At 35.6% G+C, this 20062-nt stretch overlaps 3 protein-coding genes across 5 annotated transcripts; 1 reads left to right on the forward strand and 2 right to left on the reverse strand.

Moving 5' to 3' along the window:
- Positions 1007 to 9715, forward strand: LOC109723751 (serine/threonine-protein kinase TIO). 2 transcript variants are annotated; one of them, XM_020252225.1, is made up of 23 exons: positions 1007 to 1266; positions 1363 to 1480; positions 1563 to 1637; positions 1780 to 1872; positions 1968 to 2042; positions 2158 to 2250; positions 2690 to 2753; positions 2933 to 3017; positions 3110 to 3182; positions 3272 to 3340; positions 3446 to 3526; positions 3606 to 3714; positions 3800 to 3940; positions 4427 to 4565; positions 5287 to 5458; positions 5578 to 5676; positions 5753 to 6283; positions 6452 to 7597; positions 7686 to 7919; positions 8041 to 8187; positions 8277 to 8357; positions 8704 to 8892; positions 9087 to 9715. In XM_020252225.1, the coding sequence occupies exons 2-23, from the start codon at positions 1391 to 1393 to the stop codon at positions 9330 to 9332; spliced, it is 4032 nt and encodes a 1343-aa protein (XP_020107814.1). In that variant the 5' UTR covers positions 1007 to 1266; positions 1363 to 1390; the 3' UTR covers positions 9333 to 9715. The 2 variants fall into 2 exon arrangements, with proteins under 2 accessions (XP_020107814.1, XP_020107815.1); XM_020252226.1 differs by having other exon boundaries at positions 8044 to 8187.
- On the reverse strand, positions 10583 to 14055 carry LOC109723666 (GTP-binding protein SAR1A). The gene is made up of 3 exons (XM_020252097.1): positions 13700 to 14055; positions 13422 to 13553; positions 10583 to 11304 (listed from the first exon to the last, which is right to left on the reverse strand). The coding sequence occupies exons 1-3, from the start codon at positions 13826 to 13828 to the stop codon at positions 10984 to 10986; spliced, it is 582 nt and encodes a 193-aa protein (XP_020107686.1). The 5' UTR covers positions 13829 to 14055; the 3' UTR covers positions 10583 to 10983.
- Positions 16119 to 19265, reverse strand: LOC109723667 (universal stress protein PHOS32-like). 2 transcript variants are annotated; one of them, XM_020252098.1, is made up of 5 exons: positions 18894 to 19265; positions 17469 to 17540; positions 17228 to 17334; positions 16575 to 16693; positions 16119 to 16477 (listed from the first exon to the last, which is right to left on the reverse strand). In XM_020252098.1, the coding sequence occupies exons 1-5, from the start codon at positions 19090 to 19092 to the stop codon at positions 16396 to 16398; spliced, it is 579 nt and encodes a 192-aa protein (XP_020107687.1). In that variant the 5' UTR covers positions 19093 to 19265; the 3' UTR covers positions 16119 to 16395. The 2 variants fall into 2 exon arrangements, with proteins under 2 accessions (XP_020107687.1, XP_020107688.1); XM_020252099.1 differs by lacking the exon at positions 17469 to 17540 and having other exon boundaries at positions 18894 to 19264.

Here is a 20062-nt window from a genome sequence, read left to right on the forward strand (position 1 = left end):
CAATGGAAGTAGCGTAAAAAGCTTTCACACAGAGAAGCAACATAATTCACTGTTTATCACATATAGCTTCGTTTGGTTCGCGTATAAGTAAGAATTGTATTTTAGAAATTTGTTTGGTTCGAATGTAAGTAATAATTATTTATTTCAGAGATAGATATAAGTTTGGGTGTAAGTAAGAACTAAATTAATTTTATATTTGGATGAAAATTGAGTTATTTTCGAGAATAAGAAAAATAATGTTTAAATAGATAAGATGAAATAAGAAGAATAGTGAGTAGTTATAAATAAAAAATAATAATATTACCCTTTATATTGTATTTGAATTTAAATTTAAATTTTTATATGCAAAGAGTGTAGCAAGGGAACAATGAATAGTTGGTAATTTTTGGATCTAAAATATTTGTAAGGTAACCAAAAAAAAAAAAACCAAAATTTTTATTTCTCAAATCCTAATAAGAAAAATCCGGAATTGTTCTGACTCGGCCTCAGACTTTTCCTACTTACACTGTCATAGGCATTAGAAAAAATTACACTTTTAGTCCTCAAATTATAAGCTGCGTGATAATTTAGTTCTCAAATTTTAATTTATAAAATTTTAAAATTAAAATAAGGCTTTATATATTTTTGTAATCAAGTCCTATAATTTAATTTAATTGACCAACTATTGACGTATTAAATTAATGTTATATTTTAATCATTACGACATCATCAAGTATAATACAATTATATTACTTCTACACTAAATTATGCGTTTAGTCAATTAAATTAAGTTGTCCGAACTTGATTGAAATAATTTCAAATATTCTAGCTAAAAATTAGTACAAATTAAAAATTGGAGAGCCAAAGTATGGCGTGAACTATAATTTGAGGACCAAAAGTGCAATTTGCCCTTAATCTAAGGGACTCTTAAAAAAAAAAAAAATCTTCTAGCGGATACGGGTTTGGATATACGCCGCACGTGATCTGAAACCGATTCGTTTCTGCAAAACACGGGCGGGAAAAAATATTGAAACCCTCGAGAGATTGGTCGACAAAAAGAGTGAGAGGAGAGCGAGCGAGCGAGCGAGCTCACACTGCGCTAAGATCGGCTCTTCGCTCCTACAAATCCACGATCCTGTTCCTCGTCGATCCCCCGGGGTTCCGATCCAACCTCTACTCTCCAATCTCGATCCATTTCTCAACGATTATTGCGATTTTCGGCCCTTTTTGCCCCAAATTTCTCCCAAATTACGAAAAATTCTAATCCGATTCGTAAGGATTCATCCGGTATGTCGAATCTGTGGAACTTTGATTTATGTTTCATTTTTTGCTGAAATTGTTGCTTGTTTGGTGTTAAAGATTAAACTTTTCCTCAATTTGAAGGCTTGTTCTTAGCACACTAGATTGGGGAATGGGGGTGGAGGATTACCATGTTATAGAGTTGGTCGGGGAGGGATCTTTCGGGAAGGTGTACAAAGGGAGGCGAAAGTATACGAGACAGGTTCAAATTTGGTGCCAAGATGATTATTTGATCCTTGGTAGATGAATTTTCTGATTTTTATTATTTTTTTTTTCTTTTTCAGTTTGTTGCTATGAAGTTTATTCTTAAGCACGGAAAAAGCGAGAAGGATTTGCACAACTTAAGACAGGAAATCGAGGTATTGGCAAAGATCGAGGATAATAAGTTTGAAGCGTAGGTGTCGCAGCTCGTGATATCCTACTTTCAAAGCTTGGTAGTTCATTCATTTTATGTGGCTTTTTGATCATAGTTTAACTGTTTACATGTGCTGAATTTAATAGATCCTCAGGAAGTTGAAACATGAGAATATAATTGAGATGCTCGATTCGTTTGAAACACCGCAGGAATTTTGTGTTGTTACGGAATTTGCTCAGGTACGGGCATTTGGTTCTCAAGTCCGATGTGTATATTGTTTGGTATCATTAAAATTGAGGCATTTGCGCTATTTCTTTGTCTATTGTTTTTTCAGGGAGAACTATTTGAGATTCTTGAGGATGATAAGTGCCTTCCAGAAGAGCAAGTTCAAGCAATTGCTAAACAGCTGGTAATAAACAAATTCTTTCCTCTTATACCTAAACAAACTTATATCTGATGATGATTCATTGTGCTTCGACGTTTTTTTAATTAATTTCTTTATGTAAACTATATATTTCCTTTAGGTAAAAGCACTGTATTACTTGCACTCAAATCGCATTATTCATCGAGACATGAAGCCGCAAAATATCCTCATTGGGGCAGGATCTGTTGTTAAGGTAAGTTTCATCTATATCAAAGAAAGCAATAGTTGCATCTTAAAAGGGCTAATTTGCTATTAGACATACATATTGGTTTTTATGCCCTTTTAGAAACTGTCTTAGTTATGTTTTGTGCTGATTTTTATCTTCTTGTATGGTAGATTTAGTCCCTGCATTATATGTTTCTCATGCATGACCAATATTACTGCTTGTTTAGGACTTTAACTAGCATAATGCTTTGAAACGACTAGTAATGCAAATTGCAATAGAAAAATGAGTCACTGATACCGCCATATCATATATATAACTAAGAGTATAAATGAACTTCTAGTTCCGTCTGATTTAGTCCTTCAAAGGTTTATCTCCTCCTGTTGCCATATAACAGTGCTTTATGATTTATTCAGTTTCCTTTTTTTTCGTCATTCCTAATTTTCTTTTCTTTTTTTGTTTTCTGCAGCTTTGTGACTTTGGATTTGCACGTGCAATGTCTGCTAACACTGTAGTCCTGCGTTCTATTAAAGGTATGACCTGGTTCAGGGTTTTAATTTATTAAATACATATATTCATCTCATAAGAGAGGTACTAGTTGTTCTATATGCTAATCATATTGCTTGCTAGTTAATAAAATTCTCAATATCAGATAAAAGTGCTTTTTTTAAATAATAATTTCTTGCTTAAGTTTGCTTTTCACCTTTCGTAGGTACACCTCTGTACATGGCTCCAGAATTGGTGCGGGAACAACCCTACAATCACACAGCAGATTTGTGGTCTCTTGGGGTTATTTTGTATGTACTACTTCTAGTTTGATGCTGCATTGCCTTCACCGTTCACTTCCCTATTCCTGCTATACAGCTAACTAGTTGGTTGCATCTTCCAGATATGAACTATTTGTAGGTCAGCCCCCATTTTATACTAATTCGGTGTATGCACTGATTCGACACATAGTCAAAGTGAGTTTTCTACGTCTCTAGATATTTAGTTCTTGCAAGGTTAGCTTAAGTCATGAGATCTGATGTATATTATTTGTGCCATATTACAGGATCCAGTGAAATATCCAGACACGATGAGTCCAAATTTTAAAAGCTTCTTAAAGGGCTTACTCAACAAGGTTCTTTCTGTCTTTTGTCAAACCTTCCCTTTAGGAGTTGATAAAGGTGTCTGCCCTGTTAAATGCACCTGTTTGATTGACTATTTTATTGATCTTTGAAAGCAGGTCCCACAAAATAGACTAACTTGGCCAGCACTGTTGGAACACCCCTTTGTCAAAGATAATGCAGTAGAATCAGAAGATGGGGTTAGTATCTAACTCTTCGTGTTAGGATGTGAAAGCATAAGTGTGATTGAACCTTTCCTTTTTGCCGATGACGTTCCAGGATTCCCTAATTGCAGCTGATGCTGTTAAAGGAAGCGAAGTTGGGAGGAAAGCGGAGGAGAATCAGATACCGGCTTCAACAACTCAATCTTTGGCTACCAATCCTGAATGTCTGGAAATAAATTACATTACTATAGTACTTTTTTTGTTTTATAGTCGTTTAATCATTGAAGGTAGTAACCTACTTTATGACAGGTAAAACTATTCCTCCTAATAATGAGAGTGGCACTCAAAAACTTCCCACTGATGAAAAAGTTTGTGAGACTTTGCCAGCTTCTGACATTCAACACCAGATTTCTACAGAACTTCCTGTTTCTGATGGTAATCTTCCTACAGGTACTGTGAGAATGATAAGACCAACATCCTTCTGGAGTGGGTAGTTTAGTTGTTTATTGAAGGTGTCATAAACAATTTTACAGTTTTCAGGGTTGTTATTTTCATTTATAATTTTGATTGCTCGATGATAGTCGCGGAGAACTGGTGCAGCCTGACATTGATTGATTAAAAGTCGATTGGGTTTGACAACATCAGTTTGGCTTTATGCTTCAATAATTAAGTCTATTATGATTGCTCTAAAATTTGAGTAATCTTTTACTAGGTTTACATCTTTTAATGGGTTTTTGAATGATTTTAAATGCCAGCATGCATTTCAACTCATGTTTACTTTGGGTAGTCGTTTTAACTTTTATCATTGAAATTCAAAGGCATAATATGCTGTCAGGTGTTGAAGCTGAACTTTCATTTTGAACTTTCATTGAAATTCAAAGGCATAATAGCTCATGAATCATGATCTTTAGTCGACCAATTTCTGCTTGGTTTCAGATTTCCAAATTTTGGAGAAGCTGGAAAGAGCTTCACGGACAGTCAGAGGTGCAAATAATATTGGCCAAGATAATGAAGCATTATCAGCTATCTTATATCCCATGAAGTCTTGGATCAGTAAATCTCCTAGCTCTTTGAGGTAATGTCTATGTCTTATCATGTATTTGCAATACCATAAAATCCTAAACATCAACTAGTAATTTGTTATAGTGGGCATACTGGACTACTCTATCAAAGTTCACAAAGTTTACAGGTTAATTTGAAAAAAAGCCACTCCTTACAGTGTTCCTGTAATTGGTTTTGATTGTGCTTTGCAGTAAGTACAGCAGACAGGGAGAACTTGCAATCCTTTTTAGGTTTTCAGCAAAAAGGGATCTCAATAGGCAAACTGATGACAATCCGTCATTTTACTCTTTAGAGAAATTTGTATTGCTAAATGTTAGTTTTTATGTGTTTAACATTATGTAGACATGCAATTGAGATTGAAACTGAAGAATGAATCTATGGAAAAATAACTGAATAAGATAGTTTTGAAGCAGCCAAGAAAATGAGTGTGAATCAGTCACAATTTGTTTGTGACCAAAATTACCAGAATTTCCTATTTCTCATTGTTGGCTTTGTTGTATAAGAAAATACAAATCTGTAACTTCTTGGTCGCCCTTTCTTTCTGTTATATGCACCTGGCCTTCCATTCTGATTGAAGTTTTTATGATTCCAACATCAATGAGGCACCTAATTCTAATTTTAGTTAGCAAAAAGGTTTCATTAAATCACCAGCAATGTTGGTATGTGTACTATCCTTTTGCCCTTGCTCTTCATTGTCCTTGTATGAAGTTCGACACGCCTTTCAATTTTCACAGGGAGTTGAACATTGATCATGTTAACCAGTCACTCCGCATCCTTACAAATTTTATTGCCGCTGGGTCGCACCAATCTTGTGTAGCATTGGATGACATCATAAGCTTGCTCCTTGAGTTTACTGATACCATCATCAAGATGAAGCTATCTGATGCTCACGGCTTGGCAGTGAAGGTTTTTCATCAATTAATAATATATTATTGATTTTCTAACTTATTGAACTGTCTACCTCTTTTCTAGGCTACGCAATAACACAGACTTGTAATTTGTAATGATAACTGCAATTTGTGTAGAGTCTTGCTATTTTAAAGAAACTGCTTGATAACAGTGCAAGTGGAGGTGGAAGTTCATATGCCAAACATTGGGTTGCACTCAATGAGCTATATTCACAGGTTATGCCTATTATCCAAATGGGGTTTCATCCATAATCCTTGGCTTTCCACTTTATTATGACATCATAAACTGCAGGTTCTGGTCTCAGCATTAGATGAATCTGGAAGGATTGCATATGAATCTACTGCATGCCTTGCCGTCATGTTATCTCGAGTTGTTATGGCGCTGAAAGAAGCTGTCTCATCTAAGGGCTCAAAACCAGTGGAAGAAAGCTTTCTCCAGATTGTTGATCATTTAAAAGGATCTCACATATTGGAACTTCTATGCATGTGCCTAGAAGCTTCAGGCTCGAGCCTTTTGTCAGGCTCTTCCAATATGGTACCAGCGGCTTGTGAATCATGCAAGGTTATTTGGTATCTAATTCATGCGGTAGAGATTATATCGCTTAAAGGACAATACATTGTATTTCCATTAGCTCGTTCACAGCGGCATTCTCTATGTCAGCCTGATGCTAGAGCTGAAGACCAAGATTTATTACCTGATGCAGGATGTGCGAAACTAATTGAGATGGTTGTCAAGTCATTTCTTGCATCCAAGTCTGTCCAGGTCGCAATTTACTACTGCTTCCACAATGGTCTAGAATCAGCTCTTCGTGCTGCTCTTCAGGTATCTCTTTTCCCAAAACTTGTTCTATGCTTTCATAAAATGATAACTACATAAAGATTTCCTTTTGCTTGGATGCTATTTTGCTAATTAACTTTGTAGAGTTCTTGGTATGTTGTCAATGTCTTAAAAATATATACTGCTTACACTAGAATTGGCTGGGGTTTTCAGCTTATGTCGAGGATCTGTCTGATGAGCACACCTATCTGTGCTGTCCTGTGTGGCATACAAAATCCTTCTTCTACTGACCATGAAATCGATCGTGGCGGAGATGGAACAGTTGTATCTGATATTTTTTCCATATTGTCGTTATGTGCTTCATATCTAAACAAAGAATCCAAGGAATCGGGCATCCAAAAATGTAAATTGTCCAACCCTCACTCATTGGTAGTTCATTGTTGCCTTGCATTGGCGACAATTGCAAACCGTCTGAAATCTGATGGAAAATGTTCAGCATCAGTTATTCTCACCACTTTTGAAAAGAAACAGCGATCACGGCTTTCTGTTCTCGTACAGCTGTCTACATCTGATGATACTGTAACAAGTTGCCTCCAACCACACTGTGCATCGGCAATGCTGGCATTGTCATCAATATTATCACTAGAAAATGGAGGACATTTGAAGTCTTTCATCTGCGAAAATGCGCTCGCTATGTTTCCTCCCATGGCAACTCTACGCTCCCTCCTAAAGCTTTGGTTATCTGATGATAGCGAAGCACTAAGCAATTATAATGGAGGTCTCTTGAATTGGTTTGGGATTAGAGATGGGAGTATTGGGTTGCTAGAAACTAGATTGCTATGGGGGGGGCCTCTGGCTATTGAGCAAGCATGTTCAAATGGTATTCCTCAGCTTCTTGTACGGCTTTTGGTTGATATTCTTTCTAAAGAATCCTCGAAGGGTACAGACAGCTCGAAGGATCGAAGTGGGCTGTCACCACTGGGAGTAGTGTGGACGCTTTCTTCTTTATGTCAGTGCCTTCCTGGAGGTGTTTTTCGCGAGATCTTGTTTAGGAGGGAACACGTAAAGCTCATAGTTGACTCCTTATCTGATTTACACCTGAAGGCTTTGAGAATCTGGACAGGACTTGGTGGTGGGAGAATTGGAGTTAGGGATTTGATAAATTCAGTTGTTGATCTTTTGGCATTTCCTTTTGTAGCAGTACAGAGCTCTCCCAGTGTACCATCAACCTCTGCATCTATCAATAGTGGCTTCCTTTTAAATATAGGTTCACCGGGTGGAAGAATTGGTGTTGAGAATAGGGAAATGCTCAGAGCAATTGATGCCAGCATGCCCCAGTTTGTTCAAGTTCTTCTGGAGGTAATATCTGGATGCTTTCATTTAAATTTTATTGCTCTGTCATACTTCTAATAAATACACATTTTTCTAATTTGTCTTTTTCTGCCAGGTCGGTGTTCCAGGATGCATTCTAAGGTGCATAGACTATATTAATATGGAAGATCTTGCAAGACCCATGGCTTTTATGGCAAAAATGGTGGGCTACCGCCCCCTCGCTTTACAACTTGTTAAAGAGGGCCTTCTAAATCCGGGTAGGGTGAGAATGTTGCTTGATGGTTCTCTCCCAAGGGAGGCTTTGCTCGATTTTCTGATGATAGTTTCTGATCTTGCTCGAATGTCAAAGGTGCAAATTTCAACATTTTATGTATTTTTTTCATCCAATAGCTAAAGCCAATTGGACTTTTACTATTACATCTTTGACATTCTCAAATTGAAAACTAACGAGGGCGTAATGTGTTTTTTAGCAGGACTTCTACGAGGCTATTGACAAGGCTGGTTTCGTAGGGTTTCTGAAAGACTTCCTATTGAGCGACGATTCCGATATTCGGGCAAAGGCTTGCAGTGTTATTGGGAATATGTGCAGACACAGCTCCTACTTTTATAGCTCGCTTGTAAGAAACAAATGAATACATTGTTTCACTATTTTAATATTTTGGTACAGATTCTCATAAATTTTTTTTTTCTTCCTATATATTTCCAGGCCACTCATAAGATTATTGATCTGCTAATTGATAGATGTGCTGATCCAGACAAACGCACTCGAAAGTTTGCATGTTTTGCTGTAAGATTCTAGCCTGTGGCTATGTTGCTATTGAATCCTCCCAAAAGTAGTTTTTTGTAGATTAATTTGTCCTCACTTGCCAAATATATAGCTTAATCTAATCCCAAATTAGTTGGGACTGAAAAGCTTAATTTGTTGTTTAATTTCTTTATCATCAGGCAGGTATTCAATAGATTGAAAAGGTAAAACATTCATTTCTACTTTTGAAGTTAACAGAAAAGTAAATATTGCAGTATGGCTAAGCTCCATAAGGACCCTAAATCGGTAAATAAGCCGAAAACACAATCATCCACAATTAATGCCATTTTACTTTATGTTGTGCTATATTTGGGACATCTCTGTGCAGATTGGAAATGCTGCGTACCACAACGACATGCTGTATGAAGAGCTGAGGCGATCCATACCTCAGCTCGCAAAGCTTCTATTTGCAGCAGAGGAAGATAAAACCAAAGCCAATGCCGCAGGTGCCCTTAGTAACCTCGTAAGAAATGCCAACACACTCTGTGGAGACATTGTCTCTCAAGGCGCTCTACAGGTCTGTCAGTTATCAATCTTTTCACTTGTTATCTTGTATTTATTTGTTTATTTTATTTTTTTGCATATTACAGGAAGATTTAATGGTATTAATTGGGCCGCAAATGTGCCTATCAAAGTGTCAATAGCTAAAATCATTTTCAATGCCAATCATAGTATCGCTCATCTAAGCTTCTCTGTGTATATATCCTGCAGGCTCTGTTGAAGTTGGTTAGCAACTATTCGACCGTCGCTTTGAGCCCAAGCAGAAGGGATGCTGTCAGCGATTCACCTCTTAAAATTGTACTCTTTGCTTTGCGTAAGATGTGCGACCATGCTATTTGCAGACGTTTCCTGTGCTCATCCGAGCTATTCCCTCTCCTCACTCAGCTTAGACAATCACCAGATCCAGTCATTGCCGAATATTCTTCTGGTATTATCAGCAAAGCAAGTCAATCATGATTTTCACCTCCTTTTGTTGTAATCTTTTGTGCATATTGTCGCATGCGTAGTATGTCAATTGCAAGATCAACGGACGGTTTTTATCATTGGCATGAGAGGGCATCTTTCAAGTGCAAATCGGTTTATTGTATTTTGTTTAATCATTTGTTGAACATGAAGATCTGAATGTTCGGCAACTTGCTGGTGAGTAAGATTGCGTTCGATTCCTTGACCTTGCCGCCGCACCAATGTGGGGCACTACATCAAGATTGTTGCATGTAAAAACTGCTTTTTTTGCACGAAATCTCTGTAGGGAAGCCGAAGTCTCAATCCTTGTGTGTTTAATTTGAAAGATATGTAAGAACTTACCGCTATAGGATGAAATAAATTATTATCTGATGTTACTGTACTGTGTTGAGTAATCAGACACGAGGCATGTAAACATATGTACTACGCTTCCTATCAATTTTACTGCATACTGTGATAACCTCTTATTACTAGCCCCCGGCTATTTTAAAAAGGTTAAAATATAAAATTTTATTATACAACCTTTTAATTTGTTTGATTTGAATCCATTAATGACACTTTGACGTCAAAATTCAAATTCATCATTTATCTTTATTTCACATAATTCTTACAATTATAAATTTATTAAAATAAGTAATTAGCTTAAATTTTAAAGTCAAAATATCGTTGATTGACTGAAAATAAATAAATTTGAAAGTTTAGTAAAATCAGAATTTTAAAAAATTGAATAATGGATTCAAAATAGTTTATAGTTTTAGATCAGTTGCGTATATTTTTGCCTTTACTATATAATAAAGCCCACTGCAGATACCCTTTTTTACCATTTTACATAGCTCAGTAGAGCCTAGTCCATTTCACATAGCCGCATCATTGGACGGCAGAAAAGCCTTTAGATGGAAAACAAGTGTGTATTCTCAAAAGTTATTTCTCAACACAAAAGAGAAAAACCTACCTGTAGGTCTTAATGACTGTGTGAGCGACCCCTACCTATTAGATGGGTGAGATAAAAGATATACATCCCAATTGGAGTGTATGAATAACATTGCTTAAAAAAACAAAAAAAAAAAAATCCAAATTGTACGTTTGTTCCATCTCTTTGATGCCAAACCATACTGCTCTAATTTAACCAAGGGAGGTTCAGGAGCAATAACAACACGAACTAGCCCTAGCCCCCCCCAGTATGCGTGATTGCACTTAAACAGGCGATTATAAGCCAAACACGAAACGACCAGAGCAAATCATAATAAACCAAACCCACCAGGACCAAACAAAGCCGGCACAAAAATTGTTGGTACAAATTACGAATGGAATAGAAAAACAGCAAACGTTTTGCTCCAGTACATAATCTGCGGCAGACATGTTTTCACTACCAAAATAGCGGTGGATAATCTATAATTCCATCTTTTTTTCGTTCTTTTTCCTTTTCTGCTTTTGGAAAAATTAGGAACTCAATGCAAGACAACTCAACCACAATCAATATCACAATAACATTCTCTACTTTACAGTGTCTAACATGACCCACTTAAATATAATGTCGTTGGAGTCGTCAGATCCTTTCAACGCCTGAATATTAAACCCGAAAAGCTATAAAGAAAGGTTTTAGGAGTTCAAGTCAAAAACCTGACTAGGGGTATCACACGGCGCTCTACTTGATGTACTGGGACAGCCACTTGAAGCCCTCGCCGTAGCCCATCTTGCGGACGATGCTGCACATGAAGACCTCGAGGGGGCGGACGTTGGAGTCCGCGAGGTTCACCTTACCCTTGCCCGTGGTGAAGTTGCTCAGGCCCAGGTGGTAGCGCAGCTCTTCCTCAGATGCCGCGTAAGGGATGTCAATCTTGTTGCCCAGTATGAGGAAGGGAACGTTCGCTAGAGCCTCGTCTGAGAGGAGGGCATCAAGCTCCTTCTTCGACTCCGCGAACCTCTCCTTGTCGAAGGCATCCACTAGGTAAACCACTGCGTCGACCTGCCAAGCCAGATAAAAGCATCAGTATTCACATATATTTCCATGTCATCAAAAGGATTCACTATTGCAGCTCGTTTAATGTGAAGAAATTCTTTTAGACACATTTTATTTGAAAGAAACCTAAAAAACTGCACAAACATCTTCCTCTCATTAACAATACAATTGTAGGAAATTAAAGATACCATAAAAGCATCGAAAATAGCATGAGTGAAAAAAACCATCAGCAGTACCTACGTTCACCAGATATGCCCATTGTACTAAGTTTTATCCAACAATTCGCCAGAAATAACGGATAGAGTGGAAAAAGCTCATTTTTGTATTATTACCACCTTTGTAGTCACAGGTGCTTGCTAGAGATGAGTTCTGTTGATTGAGTGATAGAGGAATGACAAATGACATGACGTTTGATAGATATTACGGATGGAGATTAGGAAAAATGAATGAGCCAGTCCAAACTCCAAACATAGGCGGAAGAAGTGCGGAAAGCTACATGGATATAAAAGGGAATGGAATGACTAACAAGCTTCAAAATACAAGAAAGTGAATGCTGCACGCATTAAGACCAAAAAAAACATAATTTACAAGAGCAGCAGAGCATTTTCAGAACTCTGAATATCCCAGGAAGTCTACTGGCTATAATTTCAATGAGCCCCTTAAATAAGAAATTCAAAACAGAAAAAGAAACAAACTGTAACAACACCAGCTAGAATATTTCATCACAAATAGCCTTTCCATTAATATCTGCTCCACTGAAACTAGAAAGTGACTACAATATCAGGGGATTGAACAAGGAGATCCAGCAAAGGGTTGCTGGTGATACATTCCACTTATAGAAATCACTATAAGCCAAAACCAAACTTGAAGATAATCTCATACTGATAGAATCGAAGGGGAAATATAATAAAAATAAAAACTTTCATCTAAGGTATGCAATTTCGAAATTCAAAGTTCAACTTACAACTTACCTAGAAAGGATATTGGACAAAAAGGAGAAGACAACCAGATACTAAACTCAACTAAAAGGATCGAAATGTCCAAAATGGTTAAGTATACACAAAGATGAAATGAATCTCCAAGCATATAATATCAGATTATTTGATAGAAAAAGAAAGATGAGGGACAAGATGGCTTAACAAATTTAGCTTCAAAATGCATGAAAGCAAATAAATACAACAGATGATAGCAATCTTTGTTTGCCTCGAGTCCAATTCTCATCATTGAAACTAGAATTCTTTGTGCTACTTTGCAAAAAAAAAATAAAATTCTCCACTTGCAAGCTAAAGGCTAATCTGGCACATATAAAGGTCGCCATATCAAGGATTAAAAATTACCTACTTGTTCTTGTACAAAATCTACTTAAACTAATATCAGCCAAATATGCGAAGATAAACAGAAGACAATGTTGGTCGAAAGCTGTCACGAACATCAAAAATTGATTATATTTTTGTGGTCCAGCTTGCCAGGCTATTGCATAAATGTGACAGTATGTAAAGAAATACAAACATCATGTGCTAGTGTTGTTTGTCTTATATTCACTATAAACAACAACCTCATTTAGTCAAATAAATGTTCTCAATTGAGAAAAATGGAGAAAAACTTCACAAACAATTTTTTAATCTAATAAGCAAGCTGTTGAATGACAAAGAACAAAAAAAGAAAACTGTTAAGAAGAAAAAGCTGATTATGACAAGTGTTTCCTTCCAAGATTTTTCTCCTTCTTACCTTCTACCAGCTGTTACCTTATGAAAAATGTGCGATTTTTTAAATTTACAGTAGAAATTTTGAAATGAAATGGACAAAAGATATTTGAAATCTTCAAAACTTCAGGTTGCCATTTTCTATGGAAATAAAATTCAATCTCCATAAATCTTCTTTTGCGAGAACTTAAGAGACACATATGGCCAACTTACCCTTTCATGCAGTCGAATTCATTTCAATGATCTCCTAATCGTATTTATGATTCTAAAATTAGAAATGGTTCCAAATTTATATGTTGTGGAATGAAGTAACTGGATTCACTGAATCAAGATGCAGCGAAATAAGAGAAATATAGCAATCCAATAACCAATTAGCCAAAATTATCAGGTAGATCAAGGAATCAAACACGAAGATCGAACCTTGGCGTAGTAATCCTTCCACACACGGCGAGCGATCTGATGCCCTCCCAGATCGAAGGCCTTGAATTTGATCTTCCCGATGCTCAGCTCCTCCGACGTCGGATACTGCGTCGGCTGGTGCTGGACCAATCTCTACTCATCCAAGAAAACCCCAAAAAAGGCTTCAAACATCAAAATAAAACAAAACAGAAAAACCAAAAAACCTCACAAGATCCACGAATTAACAATAATTAGGTCGAATGTGGCAGATCAGGCGAAAAAAGGGCATAAATCGAAACCTCGTCCTTGAGCATGTGAAGCAGCGTCGTCTTCCCCGCATTATCCAACCCTAGAAAAAGAATCTTCGCCTCCTTTTGCCACAACCCTAGCGAGGCGAGCACGCCGTAGAACCAGTCGACGAGGAACATCGCCGCGGCCGAGAATTCGTCTCCCGACGCGCGAAAATCGCCCAAAAAATCGGCAAAAACTCCCCGAGCGAGATCGGATCTAGCGATCCGAGACCCCGCCGGTCCCGATGTGGTCGCAAGGATTCGTATCGAACCCCCTCGACGCGACGAGGAGAGAGAGAGAGAGAGAGAGAGAGAGAAAACCCTAGGAATGGAAACGAAGATGCGGGGTTAGGTTTGAACCGCGAAGAAGACGATCAACCCGGGGGGGTAGCGTGGATGATGACGTGTCGGTCACCTACCGAATTTTAGAGGATGAGGTGGCCGCACTTTGACCGGAGAAACCGGTTAATGGGGAGCGGTGACTGGTGTTCTCCGGTGTACGAATCGTCGACCAATAGGAACGCGAGGAAGGGCTTTGCCTCGTCATTAAGCGAATCGTGTCCGTTCGATCGGGATCCAACGGTACATGTTATTTTTGGACTATATTAGTCAATGGTAGGTGCGCTTGTTGTTTTGTCCCAAATAGGAAACCTAAATCAAAACTACCCAAGTCAATTTGATTAAATTCATTTCTTTTATGATTATTATTTTGATTTAGTTTAGATTTTCTTCTCTTTTTTTTTTCCCAAATAACCAAATTGAAAAGAAAATAATCCATAAAAGACAAAGTATGTACTATACATAATGTAGACATAGTGTGGTTAATAGTATTTGAGATTTAGTAGTTACTGATTAGAATATAATAATAATATTATCATGTTATTAATAATATTTTAAGATAGTCCGATTACTATACTCTTATGAGTACCATTGTCTTCATATTTATAAATCGCTTTTGATGATAAAGCTTTTGAGTTGACTATCTATACCGTTAAATATTTTCTATAAAATTTAAAATTTTTTTAAATCAAATTTTATAATTTTTTAACACTATTTACCTTACGATCAAAAGATCTGAAAATCACCAATTTTTAACGGCCAATATGGAATACTTACTAGTTTAACGGTATAAAAAAATCGAAATCGATTGAATTTTTGATAAAAAATTTTATTCATTATCTAAATAAAGATCAATAACTCCTATCTTAAATTGAAGGATCCAATCATCCATTTTTAGAATGTTATTTGATTTTGACCGTTCATTTTATAGCCACTTGATGGCTTTTATTATGATTTCAAAAAATTACAAAATTTATTTTTTAGAAGTCTCAAATACTCTATATCATTTTTAACGGAGTGGATCGTTGATTCAGAAGCTCCATTGTCGAAAACAACTTATAAATACGATAGACTCTATACTTATAAGAATATAATAGTCCCACTCTATTTTAAAGTACTGTTAAAGGTACCCGTGGCTAATAAGTGATCAAAATCATTAAACTACTTGCTAGAAATACTCCAATTTTAAGGCCCATATGATTTTAAATAGAAGAGATTCCATTGTTTAAAAAATAAAAATTTGGTTTTAGGTGTTTTAAATAAGTTAATCATGTTTAACGGTATAAATATTCAATATAGATTTTAACATCAAATTAGAGTAAATACCATACCTTATTCCAACCCAAACCTAACATTCATAAATATGTCAATGATAGATCATAGTCACTGTTTTCACAAGGAAAAAAAAAAAAAACCTCCTTTTTTAGAGAGAAAAATGAGCACCATTTCATGATTCAATATGATTTTTGATTCTGGGTGCTTGATTGTCACCACTAGTGTCTCCACAAACTTATTATTAATGAATCAATCTATGGGTAAATCCTACTACCACAAAATAGAAAAAATAAAGGAAAAACTTCAAAAACCCCCTATGTGGTTTCACACTTTTTCATTTTAGTATCCTGTGGTTTAAAGTGTATCAAGTTAGTACCCTGTGGTTTCTCACTTTATCACTTTAGTACCCTGTGGTTTAAAGTGTATCAAGTTAGTACCCTGTGGTGTTGCACTTTATCACTTTAGTACCATGTGGTTTCACACTTTATCACTTTAGTATTCTATAGTTTAAAAAACTACAGGGTACTAATTTGATACAAAATCAAAACCACAGGGTACTAAAGTGATAAAATGCAAAACCACAGGGTACTAACTTGATACACTTTAAACCACAGGGTACTAAAGTGATAAAGTGAGAAGCCACAATGTACTAACTTGATACATTTTAAACCACAGGGTACTAAAGTGAAAAAAATTGAAACCACAATGGGGGTTTTTGAAGTTTTTCCATAAATAAAAGGCTATGGAATTATCATCATCAATATTGGTATCACCATCAATTCACATTGCAGAACCATTATTGTCGCCATTATAATTACAACACTACGAACAGCATAACTATCCTCTTTTTAACTTATTCTTTGACACAAATTTTGCTGTAAACCGATCTGAATACATCTCAGTACAGCTAATGCTTTCAATCCAAACAAAAAAGCGCAACTTGTCAGACGATAACAAATCTAAATTAATTGCGACATGATTAATGTAATTTCACTGCATTGTCATAAAATTCAGCTGTACATAAAGTGTTCTACATCTCTAAACTTTAGCCTTTCAATTGAATAACAACACAGTAAAACTTAAGTTCAAGATCATTCCACTGGGCGCTTCACGATAAGAACTGGGCATTTTGCATTTCGTATGCAATAATCACTTACGCTTCCAAGAAGAGCCCTGCACCCAAAAAAAAAAAAAAAAAAAAAAAAAAAAGCACCTTAGCAAATACATTTAAGTGGTTTATAAACTCTGATAAATGTTAATCTCTTATTACCTTTTAATGAAGCCATAACCATGGCTTCCCATGACTAGAAGATCAGCTCCCAGCTTATCCACCATATCACATATCACATCTCTCGCGTCCCCGACCGCGACCTTCTCCTCGATTCTTATCTGATCGAATTGCCGAACATTGTTTAAGTTTATTACGAAAATATGTAGTCGGGCGTGTTTAGTCTAGTTGGAGTTTATGCTGAAGCACTGCTTTGAGTAACACTGTTTAGAGAAACTTTCAACAATATATATTTTTTCCATTAAAAGTACTTCTAAAGAGTGATATGTCAAAGTAAGAAGCAAGAGCTTAAAGTTGATGCTTTTTTCGAAGTTTATTTTACTTGTCAATCGCTTGAATTTTGTTGTTCCACTAGGCGAGAGAAACATTTGGACTCGATCGGTTGTAGTGCGCGGCGTGATATGCAAAAATGATGCACGCTCGCTGTTTTGGTAGCACTTATAATGTCTGCTTTTGACACTCCAATGTGAGTTTACGTGTTATCACAGAAATTTCATATTAGAGCTTCTGCATTATCACAGATTGTGCTCCTCGCGCAAGCACGGCCAAATTACCCCTAAATTGTCAATGTTAATGTTTGTTATTTATCCATAAAACATTGGTACATGAACAAAAGGTGAGTTCACTTCACTTACATTTTCATAGGCTTTGCAAATATTCTTAGCTTTTTCCATCACAGAATCTGCAAGATCTCTGCTGTATTTGTCAATAGAAGCTGTGACCTCCTCAGAGAATATGTATCCTGAAAATAACATGAAATTGAAGAGCAAATAATATGAGCAAAGAGTTAGCAAAGTAAAAAAAATGACTTGTTAAGCTAGCAAATTAATATAACTATACTATTATATGTACACATTAAAGAAGTTTTCTCTTTACCTGTCTCTGGTTCTTGCAAATTAGGTGTAAAATCTATTTCAGTGCCAAATAGATGATGATCTCTCCCATTTTCTGGATTATGAGACAGTTGATTTAGTCGCAACTAGATTAGAATAATTCAATTGGAATTTGTACCAAACAGACTCAAGGCTTTTTGGTAGGCTCATAAGGTGAACTTGAATTAAATCAGAGAAAATTAATAATGCTAGAATTCTAGTATAACTCGAACTTAGAATATCCTACACTGATATCATGTGGAATAATCGTTGTATTTTAAAAGCTTAAGCTTATAGAGAAAGATATTTAAATATTTTTATATTTAACCATATTCAACACTAAATAATTTATAATTTTATATGATAAAATTGACAGGTAATCTAAATCAAAAGCCGCCAAATTCTCAACAAAAAAAAAAAAAAACAAATAATTACCTACGTGCCTCTCAAAAAGTCCCACCTAGAAAGATTAAGTGACGAAATTTACTTCTCTTAAATTCCTTTTTTTTTTAAATACATTCTTCTTAAAACTAAATTCTTTTAGTTTGCTACTAAAAATAGCTATTAACTCTTCTAAAAAAAAAAGATTCACTTACATATCCTTTTAAATATGTCCCCTAAAAAAAAAAAAAAAAAGTGATGAAATTTATCCTCCTAAAGTTTTAATTTTTTTTTTTCAAATCTATCATCTATTTTAATCCTGAGCGAGACTGAAAATAAAGTTAATTTGAACTTAGTCCGAGATAGCTAACAAGATGACATATACAAATAATGAAAAAAATATTTTTGGAGTAAATATAAGAGTCCCATGGTAACTAAACTATAAAACATTTTAATTTAGCTATCCAATCTTCTAAAATATTAATTTTATTATTTAATTTTTTAATTTATTTGATTTCAGCCGGTCAACGATATTTTGACTTTAAAATTTAAGCTAATTTTTTACTTTAATAGATTTATAGTTACGACAATTATATAAATATCTTATCGGTAAATATAAATAATACATTCAAAATTTAAAGTCAAAGTATCTTAACTAATTCAAATCAAATAAATTAAAAGATTAAATGGTAACATCAAAATTTAAAAAAAGTAAATAGCTAAATCAAAATGGCCCATAGTTGGAATAATAAGTTATGTACATTATTATCTAGAAAAATCAAAAAAAAAATCTATTACATCTTTCAAAACTTTAAAAATATTTAATATACTTTTGGTTGGCCAAATTGCTCTTCTTAATTTTCTCAAAACTCCTTCAAATATTCTCAAATTCTTAGAGTTTACTCATAAAATTGAAATTTAGAAAGATTTTTTTCTTTTGTAATTTTAAGATAGATATGAAAAATTTTGAATAGTAAGAATAAGCTCCTGTAAAATTTAAAAAAAAAAAAAAAGTGGTGGGATGTAAGAGAGTGAGGGGGGGTCGTACCGGAAGCGTCCAACGCGGAGCACACGGGAGGCGGAGGCCGAGCGTAGAGGAGGACGAGAACGTCGCGCTCAGCCGCACAAATGTTTCGGAGGCTCCAACGGAGGGCGCAGATGCTCTCCTCCCCCTCGTCCACCGCCACCGCCACCACCCTCCTCCTCCTCCTCGTCCGACCCCCCTCAGACGCCGCCACGTCATCCATATTCCACCTCCCCCCACCACACGCGCGCCACGTGTTCGCCGCCGACACCAAATACACGGGTCCCTTCGCCGTCCAGCCGGCGGCTATGCTGTTTTTTTATAGTGGCGAATGGCGATCCATTCGAGCCGCGGTTTTGGGTCTTCGGGTCGCGGTTTTGAGTCACCCGCTGGTTTCGCGTTCGGGTCGCGGTTTTGGCGGGCTTCGGGTTTTCGTGTTTCGGTTCGAACCGCAAACACGGGTTACATTATTCAGTACTAGAGAAATGCTATTAGTACACCACCTCTTCGTCTTAAGATTTTTTTTAAAAAAAAATTCTTTAAATTTTTAGCATTAAAAAAATAAAAAAAAAAACAAACTAAGGATCAATTCTTGACCCTTGGATGAGCAAATGTAAAAAATCTATACATTAAATAAAATTTAGATCCGAAAACGGATCAGGCTAATTGGTGTGATTATTTTTTTCTTTTTAGGGTTAGTTTCGTGCAGCTCCGTGTAAATATATCGAATAGCAAATATATTTCTACAAAGTTTAATTTTTCATATTCATTTCTGTAAATTAGTGATATTCATATTTGTCTTTCTAGTTTGTTTGTTACTTCGAGCGTTGTTTATTTTTTAACAGAAGATAAGTCGATATTTTTGGCATTATAAATGTATCTATCTAAAAATTTCAACTGTTAAAATTATACAGAATATTCTCTCAAAAATCTCCAATTGTCATATTTTTCCTTTCTACAATCACAAATAATATAAAAAGAATAAATAAATCAATTTACCTCATTTACTAATCCGGGTTAAATATTTTATCTATGATTAATTATATTTTTTTAATGGATTCTAAAAATAGAAATATATTTGAAAATATTAGAATATTTGTAGGAATAAATATAAAAAGTTGAATTTTATAGAGATATATCTGCTATTCGATATATTTATAAAAAATTATATGTAATTAATTTTTTTTTAAGAG

The sequence above is a fragment of the Ananas comosus genome, linkage group 18, assembly GCF_001540865.1.
Source record: "Ananas comosus cultivar F153 linkage group 18, ASM154086v1, whole genome shotgun sequence".
NCBI lineage: Eukaryota > Viridiplantae > Streptophyta > Magnoliopsida > Poales > Bromeliaceae > Ananas > Ananas comosus.